The 25,315-nt window shown below is 33.9% G+C and overlaps 1 protein-coding gene across 1 annotated transcript in view; it reads left to right on the forward strand.

Annotated features, from left to right (window-relative positions):
- ankfn1 (ankyrin repeat and fibronectin type III domain containing 1) overlaps nucleotides 1-25,315 on the forward strand; it is a 176,767-nt gene that overhangs the window by 28,193 nt on the left and 123,259 nt on the right. Inside the window, exon 6 of the mRNA XM_056470222.1 lies at nucleotides 7,333-7,562. Within this exon, the coding sequence (XP_056326197.1) occupies nucleotides 7,333-7,562 (230 nt within the window). The remainder of the gene's footprint in view (nucleotides 1-7,332; nucleotides 7,563-25,315) is intronic.

Below are 25,315 nucleotides of genomic sequence, written 5' to 3' on the forward strand. Positions count from 1 at the left end.
AATATATAGTACTGATAACATAGTTTGGGTCTCAGAGTTCCCTGTGGTGTGTGGAAATTCTGTGAATGCATCAAAGCAGATGGCATGAGTAGATGTGAGCATAATGTGAAAATAATGTCATGTTGTCAAGCCAGAGAACCATCGGAATCTGTCATTAGGGACCAGTGAAGGAACGCGATAGGACACACACACACACACACACACACACATACACACATACACAAAAATGCTGTACCCATCGGTTCAGGTTTCATTCTGCTACAGTCACCATCTTTTTTTTATAGTTAACAAAAGTTAACTATGGAAACAAAAGTTAAGTCGATGTGTTTGACAAGTGAGATTACATAAGAGTTTAAGACTGCGGCATGTTGTTCACACTTGGACTGACACCTGGGTAACTAATGAGAATCTCTGAATGGCACAACATGCTGAGGTTTTCACAGGAGTTTTTTGTAAGTTGTAAGTCAGTGAAACGCAGATTCTGAGCTCAGTAATTGGGCTGTTTTTGAAAGAAAATTGACTGTGATTTATGTTTCTAGTGTGCTTAATTCTTGGCATTTAAGACTATTGGACTAACATGGTTTACCAGAACATGGTAATATTATGGTATAGGCCTGCTAAAGGATAGTTCACTCAAAAAATGAAAAAAATTCTGGTCATTTATTCATCCTCAAGCCATCCAAGTTTTTACAAAATCATTTTTCTGAAGTGGAACATTAAAGATGATTTTTTTTAGCTCAATATTAAAATAATAAAATGCAAGTTATTGGTTACCAACACAAAATAATTTTCAAAAGTAGCATTTTTATACTGTATGCAAAATATTTTATGAAATGTTGCTTAATTTGCATAGAACTGATGCATTGAATGTTCAGAGAAGTAGAATATCAGAAATAGCGTTTGTATAACTTAATGGAAATGTTATTTCATTTCAATGTAATGAAATTAGGCATGTAGACATGGTCAAGACGATCTGCTGTAGTTCAAACCGAGCATCAGAATGGGGAAGAAAGGGGATTTAAGTGACTGAACGTGGCATGGTTGTTGGTGCCAGATAGGCTGCTCTGAGTATTTCAGAAACTGCTGACCTACTGGGATTTTCACGCACAACCATGTCTAGGGTTTACAGAGAATGGTCCGAAAAAGAGAAAATATCCAGTGAGCGGCAGTTCTGAGGCAAATGCCTTGTTGATGCCAGAGGACAGAAGAGAATAGCCAGAGTGGTTCGAGCTGATAGAGAGGCAACAGTAACTCAAATAACCACTCGTTATAACAGAGTATGCAGACGAGCATCTCTGAAAAAACAACATGTCGAACATTGAGGCGGATGGGCTACAGCAGCAGAAGACTACACCGGGTGCCACTTTTGTCAGCTAAGAACAGGAAACTGAGGCAACAATTTGCACAGGCTCACCAAAATTGGACAATAGAATATTGGAAAAAGGTTGTCTGGTCTGTTGAGTCTCAGTTTCTGCTATGAAATTTGGATGGTAGGATCAGAATTTGGCATCAACAACATTAAAAACATGGATCCATCCTGACTTGTATGAAAGGTTCAGGCTGGTGGTGGTGACGGTGTAATGGTGTGAGGGATATTTTCTTGGAACACTTTAGGCCCATTAGTACCAATTGAACATCGTGTGAACGCCACAGCCTACCTAAGTATTGTTGCTGACCATGTACACCCCTTTATGACCACAGTGTACACATCTTCTGATGGCTACTTCCAGCAGGATAACACAGCATGTCATAAAGCACAAATCATCTCAGACTGGTTTCTTGAGCATGGCAATGAGTTCACTGTACTCAAATGGCCTCCACAGTCACCAGACCTCAGTCCAATAGAGCACCTTTGGGATGCGGTGGAACGTGAGATTCACACCATGGATGTGCAGCCAACAAATCTGCAGCAACTGAGTGATGCTATCATGTCAATATGGACTAAAATCTCTGAGGAATATTTCCAGTACCTTGTTGAATCTATGCAACGAAGGATTAAGGCAGTTCTGAAGGCAAAAGTCGGTACAAGAAAGGTATACCTAATAAAGTGGCCAGTAGTGTAAGTATTTTTAATAATTAACATAAATTTTAAATTTTAAGGTTAATATGAATTGTTATTGTTAGCAGAAACTATGATGATGATAATAATAATAATAATAATAGGACTTAAAGATAGAATAAAATGTAATAATAATTCTAAAATTATATAAATTACATTTTAAAATTATTGCCCTGTATTTAAATATGGCATCAATTTAACATTGTCACTTTAAACACAAAATCACCATCTTGTCTTTAAACTCTGTTGATAGGGTCTGTCGATATTGATTCAAAAGTTTGACTATCGTCACCATGTTCAGCTTGTTAGGGGGTTAGTTTTCACTTCGTTTTTCCTCTTTTTAAGTGATTTGGAGGTCATGTTTAATTGAAATGATAGTTTTACTTAAAAGTGTTTAGATTTTTAGTTCATCAATAAAGTAAAAGGGCTTTATGCAAGTTTAAATCAAGTTTAAATTAAAAACGTACAGGAGCGAGAAACAAACACATATACTCCATTAACCCACCCGAGCGGAAGTACCATCTTGTCTTTATACAAGCATTTCCGAAATAACACCCTACTTGTATCACCAGTGTTTTCGATTTTTTTTTTTTTGTAGTTTGTTGATTCACCTTCCAAATTAGCTTTCTATACTTAAGCTTGGTTTTATTTACTTAATGCTTGAGGTTTTATCAAGACATCATTAAAATTTGTCACAGATGCAAGAGCAGTGTCTTGTAGCTATAAAAGCGAATTCATAAATGTTTATTCTGCATCTGCTTCAGAGGAGATTCGCTTCACAACAGTCTCCGAGGGACAGACAATAGCAGCAATGTCTTCATGCAGATTTAATTGTAAACTGAGCAGACGGAGCCATCTATGAGTAGATCAGTGGATGAATAGCTAGAAATGATGCCCACCAGCTGATGCCACTGAGAAACCAAACACCAAACCTAGCATACGGTTCATATGTGTGTTTGCATGAGTTAATGCTCTGCTAGATCTTTTATACTTTTACAGTTTAATGTTCCTTGAGGTGAATGTTGAATGTTCAGACATTATGTGGTACAATAGTAGATTTATTTTTATTTTTTTACACTTTGTTCATTATGGTGAAATTGTTGCAGACGTGACTCACCAGAGAAGCAGTGGGAAGATGTTTAATCAGAGCCATTCAAATGAGAATTGAGAGGAAGTGAGAGGATGTGCTGATTAAAATCTGGTATAATGGTTATAGATGTACAGTCATTTATTTTTATTTCCTTTTAATGTTATTTTCTCTTTAATACAGTACCAGATTCTTAATTTTCCAGTGCTTTCTGTGTTTAGTTGTAAGTTTAAGATTTATGTGGTTAAATTGCATGTGAAATCATTTGGATTAGAGTTTTAATATAAACTAATAAACACAATTTGATGCATATTAACAAGTCATACGTAAATGAAAGAGGTTGAAACAAAATGTTTTGCATCTTACCAGGTTCTTAATTTTCCAGTGCTTTCTGTGTTTAGTTCTAAGTTTACGATATATGTGTTTAAATTGCATGTGAAATGTCCGTTCATTTGGATTACACAGTTATAATATAAACAAATAAACACAATGTGACATATTAACAAGTTATACATAAACAAAAGAGGTGTGAAACCGATTTGTGGACTCAAAATGTTTAGCATTTTTCAGATTTTATTTTAAAATTCATCATTGAAATGCACTTCTTTTGTTTTAAACTGTTCATTTTGAAAAGAAAAACATTTATTCTGATAAAAAGTGTGAACATCTGGCTCTGAGGAACAAGCAATATTCAGTTAGTTAAATTGTATTTACTGATTATAATTATTGGATATTAGTGTCACAATATAGTGGCATTTACAACAATTGTTGTAGTAAAAAAATCTAATATTAGTGCCATCTTGTTAATTAGGGTTCTGTAATAAGGCTGATATTGGCAATAATCATAATTAGGGCCAGACAGAATCTGCAAACTTTTTTGGCAATAAAAAAAAACCTGTACTTATGCGGGATAATTTTAAGAGTAACTAAAAAACTAATCTAAAAACTTAATATATGAACTAAAAAATAATACCTTTTTAACTTTTATATAATGTTTACAATGCATATCCAATCAGATCCATTTATTTGGTAAACAAATCAAGTGATTAAATATATCTACTAAAAGACTAAATATTACTTTACAAACTGTATTGTAAATAAGTCAAATTAACATTTTCATATTAGTCAGTAATATGACTAAAATTAATTAAAATATTGAATAAATATAAATTTACACACATTTACACAAGTAAATAAATAGACTCAATTATGGACTAAAAAATCTGCAGATATCTGTGTTGGCCTAATAATGTATTAATGGCAGAACTATTAAACTCAGAACCATTCTGAAGCACCTGCCAGGAATTTGTGTTTCAATGTGGCAGTGCAAAACAGGTAAATGTAATTTGTTTAATTCATCCTTAACACCAGAGGGTGCCATCACACAGATAAACCCGGATGGAGATTCATAGAAACTATAAAACAATATTGCTTAACATTTATTCTTTAAACAATGTCATGTTCATACCACATTCTTCCTACTTACAACGATGCTCTTTTCTACACTCAAAACACATTTATAATGTTAAGATTTATGTATTTGAACAACAATTTAATGCGCAATTTTGTAATAAAGTTTCTGAATGCAAGTATACAAATCCTTGTATATTTAAACCAGAACAGCTTCAACATACAGCATATGCTTTCAATTTTGTTGCTAATATTGAATGTATACAGCATTATCCATCCTATAATTCTGTTGTTTTCTACACTCAAAAATGTGTATGGTTACATGTAAGATTTGTGTATTTAAGCAACAATTTTATGTGCAATTTTTTTTTATAAAATTCTTATATGCAAAAATCTTTTAAGTATGTAAATCATATTGTATATTTTAAAACCATCATAAAAATGTCAAGATACAGCATAATATATATTTTTATAACCATTGTGTTGTTTAAATTTACTATCGTTTTGTTATGTTGGTGGCTATTTTTGTCCCATTGACCTCCATTTTAACAACATTTTTTGATTGCAAAGCCATAACACTATATAATCATGCATTCCTGATTGTTGGGGGATTTCCCTGTTGGGAAAAGGTAAAATATGTATTTTGTACTGTTGATCATCAGTTGGCAGGATTACCCCTTTTAGATTGGCCTGTGCAAAAAAAGGCTTTTATATGGATTTCTTTGGCAGCAGATTATAGTGTGTGCGCATAAATACACCTACTATGTTTACAATGTTCTGAGAGCTGAGCTTCTTATTTTGATTTTCTCAGACATTTCAAGATAAGTGCACAAATGCCTCATACATTATTGTTGAATTTTTGACAATTTTCAAAGATTTGTCATCAAATATCATTCCTTATGCTGAAACACAAAGAATGTGGCCAAATTAAGCTTCAAAATCACCCCGTAGTAGATAAAAAATTTCCCAACAGCACAAAAGGGTTAAATAAGTGTCATTTTTACCACATTCTTTGTTATTATTCCTTCTTACATTTCTGCTGTTTTCTACACTCAAAAAGTGTATGGTTACATGTAAGATTTGTGTATTTGAGCAGCAATTTTATGTGCAATTTCTTATTAAATTCCTAAATGCAAATATATTTTGAGTATATAAATCCTCTTGTATATTTTAAAACCAGAAAATATTCAAGATACAGCATATTTTGTATTCCTTAACCCTTGTGTACTGTTCAAATTGACTACCCTTTTGTTATGTTGGCGGCTGTTTTTGCCCCATTGACTTCCATTATAGCAACATTTTTTGATTGCAAAACCATGACACTATATAATCATGCATTCCTGATTGTTGGTGGTTTTCTCTGTAATTTGTACTGTTGATCATCAGTTGGCAGCATTAACCCTTAAGATGGGCATGTGCAAAAAAGGTTTCTGGCTTCTGTATGGAGTTCTATGGCAGCAGATTATAGTGTGTGTGCATAAATTCGCTTACTATGTTTTGAGAGCTGAGCTGCTTATTTTGATTTTCTCAGACATATCAAGATAAGTGCACAAAGGTCTCACACATTATTCTTGAATTTTTGACAATTTTCAAAGATTTGTCATCAAAAATCATTCCTTTTGCTGAAACACAGAGAATGTTGTAGCCAAAATTAAGACTCAAAATCACCTCAGAGGGGGTGATCAATTCCCCAACAGCACACAAGAGTCAAATAAGTGTCATTTTTACCACATTCTTAGATATTATTCTTTCTTACAATTTTACTGTTTTCCACACTCAAAATGTGTAGGGTTAACATTTGTGTGTTCGAGCAGCAATTTCATTTCTTAATTTTGTTTCTTATTAAATTTCTATATGCAAATATCTTTCGAGTATAAATCCTCCTGTATATTTAAAAACCAGGAAAGCTTCAAGATACAGCATATTTTGTATTCCTTAAACCTTGTGTACTGTTCAAATTGACTACCATTTTGTTATGTTGGTGGCTGTTTTTGCCCCATTGACTTCCATTATAATAACTTTTTTGATTGCAAAGCCATGACACTATATAATTAAGCATTCTTGATTGTTGGTGGTTTTCCCTGTTGGAAAGAGGTAAAATATGTAATTTGTACTGTTTATCATCAGTTGGCAGCATTAATCCTTTAGATACTCATGTGTAAAAAAATATTCTGCCTTTTTTATTGAGTTCTACGGCAGCAGATTATAGTGTGTGTGCATAAATTCGCTTACTATGTTCTGAGAGCTGAGCTGCTTATTTAGATTTTCTCAGACATATCAAAATAAGTGTGCAAACGTCTCACATATTATTGTTGAGTTTTTAACAATTTTCAAAGCATTTTCCTGAAATATGTGTCAAAATACCCAAAAAATCATTCCATTTGCTGAAACACAGGGAAATCTGTGGCCAAATTAAGCCTCAAAATCACGCCAGAGTTAACAGCACACAAGGGTTAAATAAGTGTCATTTCTACCACATTCTTCGTTTTTGCAGTTGTGCTGTTTTCTACACTCAAACATATTTAAGACATTTATGGATTTAAACAGTAATTTTATGTGCAGTTTGAATATTCCATATTATGTGTGTTTATTACAACACTTGTAGTCTTCATTTTAGACCTATATGTATTTTTAAAGTGTGTGAATTTTATTTAGAAGCACAACTGAAGATGTGTGTTGTTGTTAAGGGGTGGTTTTGCTCTTGTCCTTTTTCTCTAGTGTTGTCTTTCTCTCTGGGTGTCAGTTATCACCCGAGGTGTCTGTTTCTCTCTTTCAGGATCAGTGCTGCGTGACCATGACCGAGGGGAGACGCCGTCACTGTCGAAAGTGAAGAGCTTCCCTAGGACTGTAGATTCGGAGAGCCTGGTTCCAGAGCTTTGGAGGGACCGAGTGCCACTTAGGAAGACCATATCCATCGATGATCGCCTTCTCCAGCAAACGCCCAGAGAACATCACAGACTCCTCAGCCGACTGGAAAGAGGCAAGAAGAAACTCAGGAACATAAACGTAAGTGTCATGTCACTGTCAGTTGGGAGTTATCTAACGAATGGGTTCAAAAGATATAAATGTGGCCTTCGTTGCGTGTTTATGTTTATATTCTTGTGTTTAAAGTGACAGTTCACCCAAAAATGACAACTTTTTCACCATTGATTTACACTCAAGGGGTTTTAAACTTGATTGATTTCCTCACCATTTAGTCACACTCACATGGTTCTAAACTTTTATGAATATCCTTTTTATGTCAAGAATATTTTGAAGAATGTTGTAAAAAAAGAGCCATTGACTTCCATAGTAGGAACAAAAATAGTGTGGAAATCAATGGCTGCACTATTCACATTATTCTTCAGTATTTAGTATTTTCCTTTGCGTTCAACAAAGATAAAAGAAACTCAACAAATGGATAAAATAACAAATGGATAATATTAATTTTTGGGTGAACTGCCCCTTTAAGCACTGAATTATCATTTAAAATTTAATAGTGCCCATCAATAATTCAACAAAGTGCCTTAATGGAGCACTAAACTTGCAAATGTGATTTGTTTCCTTCATCCTTGACACCAGAGGGCGCCGGACAAATCTAGGACAAATAATTCATATATGTAATCATTCGTTTTGACCGAAGAAACATAAAATGAATCAACAAACAATTAAAGTGTATGGTTTATCGGTGATCTTCGATCAATCTTAGGTATTTATTCATGTATGCTAATCAACATAGCATTTATTACTGCAAAGAGTACAGTCTCATACAGCCTCATTCTGTGATTAGAAACCAGATCAGTTCACAGATAAAGTACTTTGAAAGACTTGATTGATGTATTATATAGCATTTATTTAGTCAAAATTAGTGGTGTAATGGATTCACATATCTCACGATTAGGATCACATTATGGTTTTTTTGTGAAAGAGGAGGAGACAAATGTAATTTGCTTTTCATTTATTACAAAAACAGCACTGCAAGACACCTTTGGTTTAAACAAACACAACTTAGAACCTGTAATTTTATTAAAAATAAAATGAAGAAATAATCAACTGAATAAAAATAAATTGTAAAATATTCAGTACTGTGAAAAATCCACTGTTACTACTGTTGCTGATAACGCTAAATGTAGAATTTAACATTAACAACCAATATAAATTTTTAGTCTCATGTCGCCACCCATTGGTTAAATAATGTAGTTGCTGCCTACAACTTTTATTTTTGAGCGTCAAGTGAAATGCATATGACAGTGATTTTAATCTTTACCATGAACATTTGTAGTTTTATTTAAACCAGGGGTTTCCAAACATTTCAGCCCGACCCCCCCCCCCCCCCCAAAAAAAAAAACTATTCCAGTGACTCGTGGTGGTTATAAACATACAAACATTGCACACAATGGTGCACACACACCAATAGGAACTATATAAACACGAGCATATTGACAGCACAAAAAGTGCAACAGTCTACCATATATTTTTTCAAGTCATTATTAATTTGTCTAATTTTATATTAACTGGCTTTTTATTTGCATGTTGCTATTTTATGTAACTATTAAATACTATTTTTATCTTCTGTAGGTTATGAATAAAATATGCTAATTCTAATAGTTTAATAGAAATGTAATCGAAATCGCCAAGCGACCCCCCCCCCCCCCAGGGGGCCCTGACCCCCACTTTGGGGACCACTGATCTAAACTATAAACCATTATCCCAGTACTTCTGTGTTGTTTGACTGTTTGTAACTTCATAACTAACTCAAAAGACTCAATCTCTTTCTTGATTTTTATGTTTTTCAAACACAGATTTGAATGCAGCGATTCGAAGGATTAATAAACATATGCAAACCACCATCATTTATAATTTATGTTGCATGGGTTTTGAGATCCTAATCTTTTAATGATTAATCGTGCAGCTTACAATGAATGCATTAATGCAGGCTAAACGAGTAGTGACAAAAAACACCTTTAATAACCTAAGAAACCCACCACATCTCGAATAACCTACCACAACTTCTTCAGTCATCATTATATTTTACAAAAAAGATAAAATGCTTCCTTACATGGGATTTGAATGACGCAAGAGGTGATCTAAATCTAAATTAGATCTACAAGTAAAAAAAAAAAAGTTTTAATCGACAGCTCATGTGTTCCGAAGCTGTGGGTTGTAATCCGTACTTTGACACTGTGTTAGCATTTTAGCTTATATTAGTAGTTTATTCTGAATGCGCTGATGTGATTCATTTGTCAAAAAAGAGAATAAAATTAAAACAAAAAGTACAGATGAATTCCTATATATATTTCACTAGTCATTATCATGATTTCTGTTGGGCTAAAAAAAGCATAGAGCTATACAAACTGAGGTCTGGCAAGGAAATTTGTTCGAAAGTATAAATGTGGCCTTCGTTGCTTGTTGAATGCAATTTCTGGTTTGTTTACTTGCACATATTCTTGTGTTTAATGACAGCTCTTAGCAAATCCACCTTTGTGGGCGGATATTGATGTAGCACATACTGCGTTTTGACAGTTTCACAGCTGCTGCATTATTGCCGTGAGGTAGACGTTCAGTTGTGTAACCGCTCAAAAAAAGAGGTAATGCTTGCCCAGAATTCGTCCTGGAGTTTGATCGCGAACACTCATCTGTCATCCTACACCAGTGAGTCAGTGCTTTGAGGACACGCTGCCTTGTAACCCTACAACAGGGACTTTTGCAGAACATGAATTTGATCTGCATATATTTGTCTGGGTTAAGAAGCTACTTCTGTGTGGTGACATGAAAGCTCTTATAGATGTATATATGCTAAGAGGGGAGAGATAAAGAAGTGTTTGTTATGTATGCTTCAATATGGCGACCTCGAATAATCAGGACTGTGTGCATTTCTGACTCACAGTATGGATTTATGATGAGACTAGGCTTGGTATAGATAAGTAAATGTAAAAATATGAGAATACTTTTTTTTGTTGCTTGAAATAAAATAAATAATAATCAGAAAAGAATATTTAGAAAAATTATTTGAATTATTTATCATTTTGTGATTAGGTTAGTGACTATTTAGATCAGAGATCCTCAACCACCGCCGCAGAGCGGTACTGCTCCGTTGATTAATAATTATTTCTGTTTTATTTATTATCTAAAAGAGTCAAATGGATATTTAAAAAAAAAAATCTTTCATTTACATCTCGGTCACTTGAGCGCCCCAATTTAAAACACAAGCAGCAAAATGAGTAAGAAACAGACGTCTCTGGAAAGTCCCTTTGGAAAGGGGAAATGGCCCAGTGAAGGACCCTCAAATTGTCAAGCAATATATCTGCAACACATTTGTCAACAAATCAGGTGAATCCACCATGTCTGTGCAAGAAGATCAACTGCTGGAGATCGCAAATGACAGCGGCCTTAGGGGCCTTTCGCATATCGCGTCATTCCTAGAGTTCGCGCAAGTTTGTTATTTCTAATGGAGGTGTGTGGCTCGCACGTGCAATCAATGTGACGTGCTCGAGCCTTCCAGATGCACCCAGTTGAATGAATGCCGCAAGCACACTGCAAGTCACGTATGAAGACTTACCGATCAGCTTCAGCTTGTATGGAATGTACACGTTCTCCATAAATAAAACTTGTATCCGAGTAACAGCAGTTTTTTGTCAGCTTGTCATCCTCTGAGAATCCCCTTTTTGTTAATTACAAGTTTAAGCAAATCATGCATTGCCCCAGAAAGGATAAAAGAAAAAAACAAAACAAAACAGGAATAATTGGAAATTCGTGCCACAGCGTACATTTTTGGAAAATGTAAAATATGTTGCTCCAGGTATGTTTTGTTACACGTTTCACATAACAAATCCACTAGAGGGTGCTGTCTACATTTTTATTTAATTTTTTATTTAAAATGCATTTATGGTTTCAGATACATGTCATTCATTTGCACGTCTATGAGTAGGTGGGGATTGTCATACAGAACACCTAGCAAACAGATCCCTTCCCTAAACCCAACCAATAGTGTTTTCGAAAGTAAACGCAATAGAAAAGTGCACCATGTCCATGTAGTTTTAGCTTGATTATACATTGCTTCCTTTTCTTTTGTGGAATTGTGCTTCAACTCGAACCTGAGCACTCTGCAATACAAGTTATCAAGTAAACTGACCATGCTGGAAATGTTGTCCATATGGAGATAGATGGGTGATGAACTTATTTGATTATATTAGTCATAGTCAAAGACACTGTTCTGTTTTTTGGAGTATTGATTTGGTGTTGTGCAAAGAGCTGCATGAAAAGAACTCTTTATTCATCAATAGTATGTCCCTGTAAATATCATTAGTGTGAAAAGGAACAAAGGTTGTTCCCTTCTGCCCTTTAATGTTCATTTTACCTTGAAACTGCAGTTAAATGTGTGTTTTGCAGTTTCACAAAAATGTACGATGAAGCACATATTTCCAATGCCTGTGGAAAGCCTGTGTTGCAATATATATATATATATATATATATATATATATATATATATATATATATATATATATATATATATATATATATATATGCTGTTAAAATAAATACTAATATTGCAATGTTGCAGGATATGAGATCCTATGGCGAACCAACAGTGTTAAATATCACTATGGTGTGTGGAAATATTGTGAACGCATCAAAGCAGATGGCATGAGTAGATGCGAGCTCATAATGTGAAAATAATGTCATGTTGTCAAGCCAGAGAACCACAGGAATCTGTCATTAGGGACCAGTGAAGGAACTCGATATGGTTCAATTGGACACATGACACACACACACACACACACACACATAAATGCTGCACGCATCAGTTCAGGTTTCATTCTGCTACAGTCACCATCGTTCCCATAGCAATGAATGTATGTATGAATGAATGAATGAAGTTGGATCCTTTGTGTTTTTCAAAGTCAGATTATGTAACATTGTGAATGTCTAATAAGACGCAATTGTGTTGACACCCTGGTAGCTTTGAGAATTTACCATGCACAGATTTTCACTGCTTGTTTGTGTGTTTGTGCAGACATCCAGTAATTGGTCTGTTCTTCAAAAGAAAATTGATTGTGATTATTTTCTGGTGTGGTTAGTTTGGCTCGTGTCTCTCCCTTAACGAGTTCATTTTAGATCTCGGGAGATGTCATTAAACAAATGCTGGCAAAATAATGTAGGCTTACCACTGATATCGTCTGTGCACTCCAGTTATTTAATTTGTTTCGTGATTGGGTTTTTATTTTACTATTTGGCTTTATACTGTATATTTAAACATGGTAATCCCAATGCTTAAAATTTTGTCAGAGCACATATTAAAAGTATCAAATATTCAGAGAAAGGTTTAAGTAACCATGTTTTTGTTTTATTTGTGATAAATCATGGTCGCATTTTGTAATGGATGACAAAAGTGCAACTTGGTATTAGTAGATATCGTTTTTAATAACTGACACTGGGTATTGGCTAAAATGGAGAATATTGATTGATTATTGACTTACAATATGTACTGCATTGCTTGGATATGCAGGCTTGTAGTAAAAGACTAATACATCCTGGATAGAATTACCATAAGAAACTATTTCAAATATAATTTAACAGATATCCTCAGTTTTTCTGGATTTTTGATTTAAAATGTTTGAGTAAAATGTTTTATTCTGTAAACTACTGATGACTTTCACTCAATCCAAAATAAAAATGTTGTCATTAAGAGTTTTTTTGGGCATTAAATTACAAAAAGGTGTCACATCAGACATGTTTATATCAATTTTTGCAATACCAGTTTGGATTTCGCACTTAAGAAGTTAATTAATTGTGGAATAACCCTGATTTTTTTTAATAACAATGAAATGAAAACATTTTGTTATACTAACTCATAGAACATTTATTATACTAACTGTACATTATCTTAATGTACAAAAATACTAACTGTAAAATTAGAAATGCTTTGACCCCTTTATTGGATAAAACAAATGTTAATGTTAATATAAATCCACAAAAAACTACGAGTTTACAAGTAGTTCCTTGATTTTTCCTAGCTCTATGTTGATCATACTATAATTGGAAATAAAAAAAAATAAAATAGAAATAGTTTGAGGTTGTAAGCTGGCCTAGTTTTTGTTGAATAAAGCATTAGTGAATTTATTTTAATTAGTATTAGTTTTTCATTTGTGTAGACCGCATTAGAGAAGTACAGTATGTGCCTGAGAGCTGTGCGCAGTAGAAAACATTACCTATATTAATTTTATTGCTGGTAACAACTGCAGCAAGCTGTCAGAAAAACTCAAAATGTCAATGAATTTTTTTTTTTGGTATATTAATAGAAGAAAATCTGTATTGTTATTAATGCAGTAGAGTGCCCATGTGATGGTATATTATACTATACTTTCTACAAGGCCCTTTATCTTTGCTAGTCAGGCAGTACAATACAGTAAATGTCACATGTAGGCCTGGTTTTACAAATAAACATTAGACTATCCCATGATTAGGCCGTATTTCAATTAGGACATTTTAGACAGCTTTATAAATGTGCCTTACTGGTGTCCATCTTGATACAAAACAATTGAACGGACACATTTTTAAGTAATTAAGTACAGACATTAAGACACCAAGTGCTTTACAATAAAAATAAAACCAGAAAATAGTTCAAAGGAAACTTATCAATAAAAGAAAACATACTGTTTTAAAACAAGTTAAAAATCTAAGGTCAAAAACAAGTTAAACATCCAAGATTGGAAACACCAATGTAAAACCAGCTCACCATACTGCTAATTAAAAGCTTGTTCAAAAAGATGTGTCTTTAAAGGCTTTTTAAAAAGTTCAGCTGATCCTGGAGTTCTCAGTGCTATAGCGAGAGAGTTCAAGAGCCTTGGGGCCACAACACAGAAGGCACAGTCACCTTTAGTTTTAAGACTTTTAGATACATTCAGTGTCGAAACATCCGCAACAGAATATAAATTTGCAAGTTGAAACATCCGCAACAGTATATACATATACCATATATAGTATACAGTATATAGTATATACCATCACTTGTGGAATCTATTTTAAATAACTTTCTTGTTTGTATTTACTTACTTTAACAGATCAATCAAATGTCTTAAATCCCAAGATTAATCTTTTCAATCTTTGCTGTTTCAGCTGATGAGTGAAATGAACTTCCTCCTGTCCAATAATTACAAAAATCTTTGTGTTTTGCTTAAAGATGACACTTTGTAAGAAACAAAGTGTCGTTTCAAGCTCTTTCCATTTCCCCCCCAGGAAAATCAAACTATAAATGCTGTTTTGATGCTCTTTCAACCACAGAAAGACATCAATAAATCAGCTTGTAAACATCAGTGTTCGCAGCTTGTTAGTTCGCTAAATAATTAACTCTAGAAAAGAGCATTTCTCTCACTATATTATATTATTTTGGTTTAAATAAATTAATTGGCCATCAATCTTTTTAAAATTATATTTTATCCTCAGAAAATGTAACTTATTATTATTATTATTATTATTATTATTATTATTATTATTATTATTATTATTAAATGTATGTAAAGACAAAGCAATAATTGGCTACTTAAAATATTTTTTAATAAAAAGGAAAAGCAAAAATATAACAATATTTAGTTTTCAACCCAGCCTTATCAAAAACTTGAACTGTGGTCTCAAATACTGAACTGTCATTCATTTTTTACATTTCATTACATCCTACTTGGAACGGGTTGGACTCCCTTTTGCCTTCAAAACTGCCTTAATCCTTCGTGGCATAGATTCAACAAGGTGCTGGGAATATTCCTCAGAGATTTGGTCCATATTGACATGATAGCATCACGCAATTGCTGCAGATTTGTCAGCTGCACATGCATGATGCAAATCTCCCCTTCCACCACATCCTTAAGGTGCTCTATTGAATTAAGATCTGGTAACTGTGGAGGCCATTTGTGTACAGTGCACTCATTGTCATGTTCAAGAAACCAGTTTGAGATGATTCGCGCTTTATGACATGTTACGTTATCCTGCTGGAAGTAGCCATCAGAAGATTGGTACACTGTGGTCATAAAGGGATGGACATGGTCAGCAACAATACTCGGGGCTGTGGTATTGACACAATGTTCAATTGGTACTAAATATCCTCCACACCATTACACCACCACCAGAAGCTAGAACCGTTGATACAAGGCAGGATGGATCTATGCTTTCATGTTGGTGATGCCAAATTCTGACTCTACTATCCGAATGTTTCAGCAGAAATTGAGACTCATCAGGCCAGACAATGTTTATTTGAGTTACTGTTGCCTTTCTATCAGCTCGAACTAGTCTGGCCATCCTTTCTGGCATCAACAAGGCGTTTGCGCCCACAGAACTGCCACTCACTGGATGTTTTCTCTTTTTCGGACCATTATGTGAATCCAAACATGGTTGTACGTGAAAATCCCAGTAGATCGGCAATTTCTGAAATACTCAGACCAGTCCGTCTGGCACCACCAACCATGCCAAGTTCAATGTCACCTAAATCATGTTTCTTTCCTATTCTGATGCTCGGTTTTAACTGCAGCAGATCGTCTTGACCATGTCTACATGCCATTGAGTTTCTGTAATGCGATTGGCTGATTAGAAATGTGCGTTAACGAGCATTTGGACAGTACCTAATAAAATGGCTGGTGAGTGTATAATGGAGTTGGAGGCAGATGTTTGCACAAGAGTGTCATAAGAGGAATGAGTTATATAATAAAAATATATTTTTTATATCATTCCAAACCTGCGATCAGAACTGCATTTATAATACAATAGTCATCCTTTTCTGATTTTGAAAGACACAATAAATAGAATTTGAGTTATGCACACTATTTATCAAAACAATATTCCTGTTTTGTTTTTGCGTGTTTGGAACAAAATGATGGTGCGTAAATATTGACCTTTCATTTTTGCGTTCCTCTCTACTGTAGGTCCTTTCAGACAAGCTAACAAAATAACAAAGCTCAAGGTCCACTGATAATCTGCATGCGTTCCAGCTGAACTCCAACTAGTCTATAGCAAAAAATCTGTATAATTCATATATTCAAAGCTCTCCTATAATTCCTAACATTTATTCCAAAAAATTGTTGTGAGCCAATAAAAAGACAGACTAGAGTTTGTGCTTGTTCTGTTGTCAACTTCAGGCAGGATTTCATAGCACCCAGGTGTTTTTTTACACCTTGTCGAATGAAAGTGTGGCATGATAAAGTGGTGCGTTTGAATCCTTGGGCCATTTCCAAAGAGAAGGATTTCTGAGAAGTGATGTGGAGTAAAAGAAGAAAAAAAAACTTAGTGTCCAGTTTTTTTTTTTCATTGCCAGAATGCTTGTGGATGAGATGTCAAACTTTATAACCCCATGGCAGGAGAAAACGGTTACACCGATCTTCCAGAGTTTTCCGCAGCTCACAGCTCAAGCATGACCGCATGGAAAATATCAGCGGAAAGCTCTTTTGTTATGGTGAACAGAAAAGCCTTTTAAAAAAACCCAAATGTACCTGAAAGTGGAGTGTAGAAGGCTGTCTGAAACACTTTTTGTCTCATTATTCTGCCGTATTACGTCAATCACTCTATTGCTGATGGCCATGAGATTTACCCGGCTGGAGGGTTTGTTTTGATGCTTGTGTTACTGTACAAGACTTAATGTTCTGATGTAGGAAAGAATGAAATGATGACTGAATGAAAATATTAGATATCCAGCAATCTCATACAGTCTGCAGCGGTGCATGGATTATTAGATGAATTTTTCAAATACTCCCTTACAATTTATTCAGCAAACATATAGAGTGCAATATCGAGCGTATTGAGAGGTCATTTCTATTAACTGCATACTAATGGTTAAATGTTTATGAAAAGACAGTTAATAAATTCCCGTTAACATGGCATATACCATGTTGGTCGGTATTATTTGCAAAAATGGAGTAAATGCAGACAGAATCTACTTGTAAAAACAGAATGTTTAATATACAGTAACTTAGATATTTAAATGAAATGAAGTCTGCATGTTCTGCACTGAAAAAAAATCATTGCATTTGCTAAAAATAAAACTAATAAAATGTAATAATTTTTAACCTATTTATTTATTTATTTATTTATTTATTTATTTATTTATTTATTTATTTATTTATTTATTTATTTATATATTTATTTATTTATATTTTCTACCAGGGAGTCTTGGTCAAGACAGGCAGCATAGGACGGAATTGCAAAAAACAAACAAACAAACAAAACTACATATCACAACACATAGACACACCCAAAAATAGTATAAACCATAATCAATTGTTAAAACGTGCACTGTTCTAAACTGATAGTCTTTAAAATATTTTTAACTATAGCGATAGATGTTACTGATTTCATATGTATGATATCTTGATTCTCATTCCATACATATGGAGCATACTTAAAGAATGCAGATCGACCTAATTCTGTGTGAAAAAATGCCATCTTAGCAAGAGTATGGCCCAATTCTATTTTTGTACCTCTACCCCTTCCCCTTCCCCTTGGCCCTTACAACCGAGGGTGAAGGGGAAGGGATTCAAAATTTACCCCTAAGAATTGGGACAGCACTGTTGCACCTGCACATGTCACCATATGTCATCGCGATCTCATGCTTCATATGAGATCAGGCGATCACGTCTGCTGTAGTTATTCCAGTTGTGCTATTTTTTGGTATTTATCTTCAGGAAATCACTGAAGGGATATATTATGTTATCATAACGATCTAATGTGGCAATAAGTTCGTAACTATACTGTGCATTTACACAGTGGCCATATTCATCTATGTAAACACACCAAAAACAACATTAACATTATAGCGAACACTGTTACAAGCTCATTCCCAGCCACTAGACATTACTGACAGGGTATTTGAGTGTCATTGTGTGACGGAATGTTGTGGAACTGCTGTACAGGAGTTATTATTAGCGATTATAGATTATTTTAGCGTTTATTTTAAAAAGCATGACAGTAAAACATGAACACTGTTATGAATATATTAAAACATGTGCTTGTTTGAGTGTGTATGGAAGTTTCCCGGTGTTGGGTTGCGGCTGGAAGGGCATCCACTGTGTAAAACATATGCTGGATAAGTTGGCAGTTCATTCCGCTATGGGGACCCCTGATTAATAAAGGGACTAAGCCAAAAAGAAAATGAATGAATGAATGATAATAATGATAACAACAACAACAATACCATTTTAAAACATACAGAAACTTAAAGGCCTTCACTACAACCTGGGAAAAATTATGGTCCGACTTGAATAAATTAGGACAGAAAAGTATTATGATTGCATTACAGAATGTTTTGCCTAAAACTAATTATAACAACAATATTAAAGGACATCATTAAAACTTTTTTCCCACACAATTAATAGGATTTATTACCACCTTTTTAAAATTAAAACTTCTTTTGATATTATACACATATTTATATATTATGTACTCATAACAGTAAAATAAGCTATTATATAAAGGTCCAGTGATGCAAAATAAAATTTAAAAATGGTTATGTACACTACCTGGCAAAAGTCTTGTCGTCAATCCAAGTTGTAAGAGCAACAAATAACTTGACTTCTAGTTGATAATTTGGAAAAGTGGCAGAAGGTCAATGCTTCTGATGAATCATCCGTTGAACTGCATCCAAATCGTCACAAATACTGCAGAAGACCTATTGGAACCCGCATGGACCCAAGATTCTCAGAGAAATCAGTCAAGTTTGGTGAAGAAATAATCATGGTTTGGGGTTACAACCAGTATGGGGATGTGCGAGAGATCTACAGAGTGGAAACCACAGGAGAGGGCAAATTTTTCAGCAGGATAGCGCTCCTTATCATACTTCAGCCTCCACATCAAAGTTCCTGAAAGCAAAGATCAAGATGCTCCAGGATTGGCCAGTCCAGTCACCAGACATGAACATTATTGAGCATGTTTGGGGTAAGATGAATGAGAAGGCATTGAAGATGAAGAATCTTGATGAATTCTGGGGTCTTGAGTCCTTTCAAGTCCTGCAAGAACGATTTCTTTGCCATTCCAGATGACTTTATTATGAAGTTATTTAAGTCATTGCAGAGATGTATGGATGCAGTCCTCCAAGCTCATGGGAGTCATACACAATATTCATTCTTTTTCCATTGCACCATGACTTTATATTCTATACTGTACGTTATTTCTGTTAAGTGACAAGACTTTTGTCTAAACAACGTCAGACCTTAATGTCCTAATTAAATAATTAAAAATCAAAGCATAATCCTCTTTTATTTTGGTAAAATAATGGTAATCCAGAGACCTTTGTCTTTCATAGAAGCCACTTTTGATACCAAATGATCAACTAGAAGTCAGTTTGTCTTAAGATACTCCAAATGGATTGATTTGCACTCCCCTTGATCATTTCATTTTATTTTTTCTATTAATTTATTTATAAAGCACTTCAAGTGCTTCATGTCAGACTTCATTGATTTGCTTGCTTGGTTACTGGCCTTGTAATACTACTACATGAAGCTAAGTATTTCTCTTCTTCAATATTTCTTTAAAAATCTTTGAAAAAATCTGGTATTGGGTTTAAATTGAAGATTTTAAGTGCATTCTCAGACACTTCAACTCTACTGCATACTGCCGAGAATATCTGACAAACGATTTGCTGGATGCAAAAGACTGACACAGACATTTATTGCTGTTGGTTAAACATGTTACCATGGTGCTTGGTTAATGCAGGTCTGAGGGTCAAGTCTTTTGCTCAAGGTGCTGAAAGTGTACAGTGTGATGTGATATAAGCAAGAGGCTTGGAAACCAATATATCCAACAACTGGCTACCAAAAATTTCCTCAGGGATTCATCTTGTTCTTTACAGCTTTGGGGATCACTGCATGGATAATTTACTCCAAAACATTAGACAAAAGAAAGTCTTTCATGAATGGGCCTGTTGTAATTGTTATATAACAATCGCTTGAACCTTCATTCATGCTGGAATAGTGAAGCATCTACAGTATGCGTGACTGTGTAATGGATTTCAGTGCTGATTCATAGCCTAGATTTACAAACAGCTTTAACCTGTGCAAACCCTCTTTTGGCACTAAAAAAGATTTACTAAAGACAAGCAGTAAAAAAAATTGCCCTGAAAAGGCATATGGTTTTTTGCGAATGGGCTCAATGCATATATGCATTTGGATTGCATATGAGATCTTTCAATGTTTCATCATCAGCTATAGGCTCGAATTAATATAGTAAATTCAATGGAATCCTTACTGTCTACAGTGTTTATGATCAAAGAGAAAAGGGGGCATGTAAGATAAGATAACAGGAGTTTTGCTGTAGTATACATTAACAGATTTGGCTAACTCCAGTATCCAGTATCATGCAATCTCTGTATTCAAAGTTATTTCAAGAATAGGATTTTCATGCAAGTGCTAAAAGGAAAAAGTATTTTCATATTTGACAAATATTTAAGCATTTCTTTGTCAAAAATCGCACTTCTGGGTTGGTATTAGTTTCGGAAAGTATTTTTCAAACATGGCTTTACTTGATGCCATTAAGGATTGCCATTTTTTGTGGTATTATGCTCACACGCACACAACTAGAGTGAGCGCATGTTCTGATATTAACATATGAATATATTCTGATATTCTGGCATATGTTTTACACAGCCATGTCAAGTACTTCATCATAATAGTGTCTTATTCATTCATTCATTCATTCATTTCATTCATTTTCCTTTGGCTTAATCTCTATTTCAAAGTTTTCCACAGTGTAATGAGCCGCCGCCTATTCCGGCATATGTTTTATACAGTGTATGCCTTGTCTGATTCAGAATAACATAAGTAATAAAATTACTGATGTCCATATGAATGAACCATTTGTGAAATGAGCTGATTTTAAATATGTATACAGTGGGGGAAATCAGTATTGAACACATCACCATTTTTCCCAGAAAACATATTTTTATATTTTTAAAGGTGCTGTTGACTTGAAATTTTCACCAGATGTTGGAAACAACCAGAGAAATACATACACGAAAAGAAAACAAATCTAATTAGTTTACATATTAAAATAAGTGCAATAAAGAGAAATGACACAGGGAAAAAGTATTGAACACATGAAGAAAGGGAGGTGTTAAAAAGTTGTGAAAGCCCAGACAGCAGCTGAAATCTCTCAGTAGTTATTCAGCAACCCTCTGCTCTTCATCTTTGTAAATTAATATTAGCTGCTTCAGTCCAACTCTACTTTATCAGGATAGTGAGGATGAAACCGGGGTGGACATTTCAGCAAGATCCAAATGATCCAAAACACAGTCAAGGAATCTCTCAAATGTTTTCAGAGAAAGAAAATCAAGCGGTAGAATGGCCCAGCCAATCACCTGACTTAAATCCAATATAAAATACAAATTAAAGATCAGATTTGAAGGACGAGATCCACAGAACCATCAAGATTTCTACACTTTGTTGAAGTCTGTGAACAAATCACACCAGAGCAATGCATGTGACTTCATTCTCCATATGAGAGGGATTTTTAATCTGCCATCGTCAAAAAGGCATACTTGTCTTATTCAGTTGTTATAACACATAACACATTTTTCAGATTTGTTTTGTTTTTATGTTTATATTGTTTGAGTTTTTACCAAAATCGATTCCATGTCAACAGCTTCTTTAGAAATATTGTTCCCAGGAAAAAAACATGATGTGTTCAGTACTTATTTGCCCCACTGTATTATAACAAATTGAATCTTGGACGCATGTAAACTTATTGTAGCAGACCTCAGCGCTCTTTAAAATCTCGTAATATGGGGCACTTTAATTCACCATCTTCCAACCCCTCCTTCTGGAGCCACTGCTGTAGTTCCTGTGCTCCAATCCAGCATAAGTTCTACATTCCTGCTAGGACTTTTCTGGGATGTTTACCACCAGACTTCTCTCAGACGTTCTGTCCTTTCTCCTCCTCCTTGGTTTCTGGCAGCGCCTGCCGGATTCCTGCGTGTCTATCACTCTAATCAGGCGGCCAGACTCATTACAGAGTCCACTTAGTCAAGCGCCGGTAAAAAAAAAGAAAAAGAGAGAACTTGCCTGCTGTCTAACAGGGGAGGGCTATTTTCTTTTCATTTGGACGAGGTGCAGCGGTCTAGTTTGACAGACTTGCTTTCTACAGGTTTCAGTGTGCCCTATATGAAAGTTGACTTCATTTCGAGACCATAAGGGGGCAAGCTTGTCCTCTCTCTGGTGCGCCGCTGTCTAGCCTAAGGTGATGAGCGTGGGTAGAATGACGTTACAGAACAATTCAAAGTCGTGTTGCACCCAGACGTCTTAATAGTTTGGATAACAATGTGCAGAAGCCTAGTTAGAATCTCTGATTTCAGATGTTTATGAACGTCTTGTTTGTGTGGGTGGAATCAATTTAGCAGCACATTAAGAGTGAAAAGAAAATGGCAGGGCTTCTTAAGAAGTTATGAAAGAGGAGATTTTGGAGCTGTGCGTTTTATGCCCAGTATTTCAGTGTTTTTTATGGATTGTAAATCCTTGTATACTGAAGTGCAGCAATTTCATTGACACTTGTATCACTAAATCATTTTATTAATTATTTCATTCCAACTTACTGTACATATTAGCCTAACAATGTTTTACATTCAAAATTGCACCCAAGCTTAATAAAACCTCAGTGTTATTATGATTAGTGGTCTAAAATTAGATTTTTTTGTCACTAAGTAAATTATTCTGTTCATCAAGGTGGCATTTAAATGTAATTTTTTTTTATATTATATATATATATATATATATATATATATATATATATATATATATATATATATATATATATATATATATATATATATATATGTTCACAGTTGAAGTCAGAATTATTATTATTTATTTTTTTTTTTATATTTCCCAAATTATGTTTAACAGAGCAAGGAAATTTTCACAGTATGTCTGATAATATTTTTTCTTTGGAAGAAAGTCTTGTTTGTTTTATTTCGGCTAGAATAAAAGCAGCTTTTAATTTTTTAAAAAACATTTTAAGGTCAAAATTATTAACCACTTTAAGCTATATTTTTTTTTTCGATAGTCTACATTGTTATACAATAACTTGCCTAATTGCCCAAACCTGCCTAGTTAACCTAATTAACCTAATTAAGCCTTTAAATGTCACTTTAAGCTTTATAGAAGTGTCTTGAAAAATATCTAGTAAAATATTATTTACTGTCATCATGGCAAATGTAAAATAAATCAGTTATTAGAAATGAGTTATTAAAACTATTATGTTTAGAAATGTGTTGAACAGAAAACAGAAACAGAAATTGGGAAGGGGGGGGGGGTAATAATTCTGACCAATATACATATATTACTTGTATGTAGTTTCAAATTAAATTTTTAGTCCAGTCATTATTGCTTTTATTATTAATAATTATGATGATGATAATAGTAGTAGTAATAATAATAATAATAATAATAATAGAGATAATAGAGTGATTTCTGAAGGATCATGTGACTCTGATGAAAATTAATCTTTAAAATCACTGGAATAAATGATTAAATTAAATTCTAAACTACTTTTGAACAGTTATTTTATAGTGCAATAACATTTCACAATTTTACAAATTTTACTGTATTTTTGATTAAATAAATGCAGCCTTGGTGAGCAGGAGAAGCTTATTTTAAAACATTGCTAAATTGTACTGACCCCAAACTTTTGACCGGTAGTGTACGTTTATGATACAATACGATATATAATACATATATTCTGTAGTTTTTTTTTTTTTGCCTGTGTTTATATACCAGAACATCTTGTGAGGCATATTTAGAACAAGAATTAGTTTATTATATTAATGCTTGCTTTCCAAAAATACAAATTAATTGTCACTTTAAATCTTCATACTTTTTAATATTAAAATACGAAATCAAAGATTAATAATAGAATACATTTATTATACAATGTGATATACAAAACAATACAATATTCTGGACTTTTTTCATGTGTTTATATATCAGAACATCTTGTAAGGCACATTTAGAACAAGAATCAGTTGATTATATAATAACTATACATAAAAATGTTTTGATTTCTGTTTTATTCATTTTACAGGGTATCCGCGGGGTCTTAAAAAGTCTTGAATTTACTGAAATATTGTGTTGTAGGTCTTAAATCATATTAAACGGGTAACATTTTTGTAATGTTTATGAAAAGCTACCCAATCGGGCAAACACCCATCCAATCACTATCATTTCAACAAAAGTTTATTTATTAAGACTTGCCTATTAACTCTACTTAACTCTACTCTGCCTAACCAACTCTATTTATAATTCGATTTATAAACATATGGATATGTTTTTAATGTTTTTTTATGTTTTAACTGGGCTATTAGAAAAAAATCATTAACATTTTGCCTTGTGCAAGTCTAAAATTTCATTAATAAAAGTCTTCAAAAGGCCTCAAAAAGTCTTAAAATTCACTTGATGAATTCCTGTAGATACTGTACCTTGTTTTATAACCTTCAGCACATTTCATTTTTTCATAAGTCTATCTGCTAAACTGAACATTTTTTGACATTTTATTAGCAATTAGAATCACTTTGACTTGCATTTAATTTGTTGTTTACAAAAATTTCTCTGAGTCATAAAGGAATGTGGTGCGAAATAGCTGCCATGCATAAATGACATTTAAGTTAAGTAATTAATATATTAACATTTATAGATTTTCCTCTAATATACCATTGCTTTGAAAGCTACAGTATTTCACACTTGCATAACAGCTTGTCGCCAAATACTCTTCAATTATCGAAGCTCCGACATGACAGCACACAAACTGCCAGTAATGATCAT

The sequence above is a fragment of the Danio aesculapii genome, chromosome 12 (assembly GCF_903798145.1).
Source record: "Danio aesculapii chromosome 12, fDanAes4.1, whole genome shotgun sequence".
In the NCBI taxonomy this organism is placed as follows: Eukaryota; Metazoa; Chordata; class Actinopteri; order Cypriniformes; family Danionidae; genus Danio; species Danio aesculapii.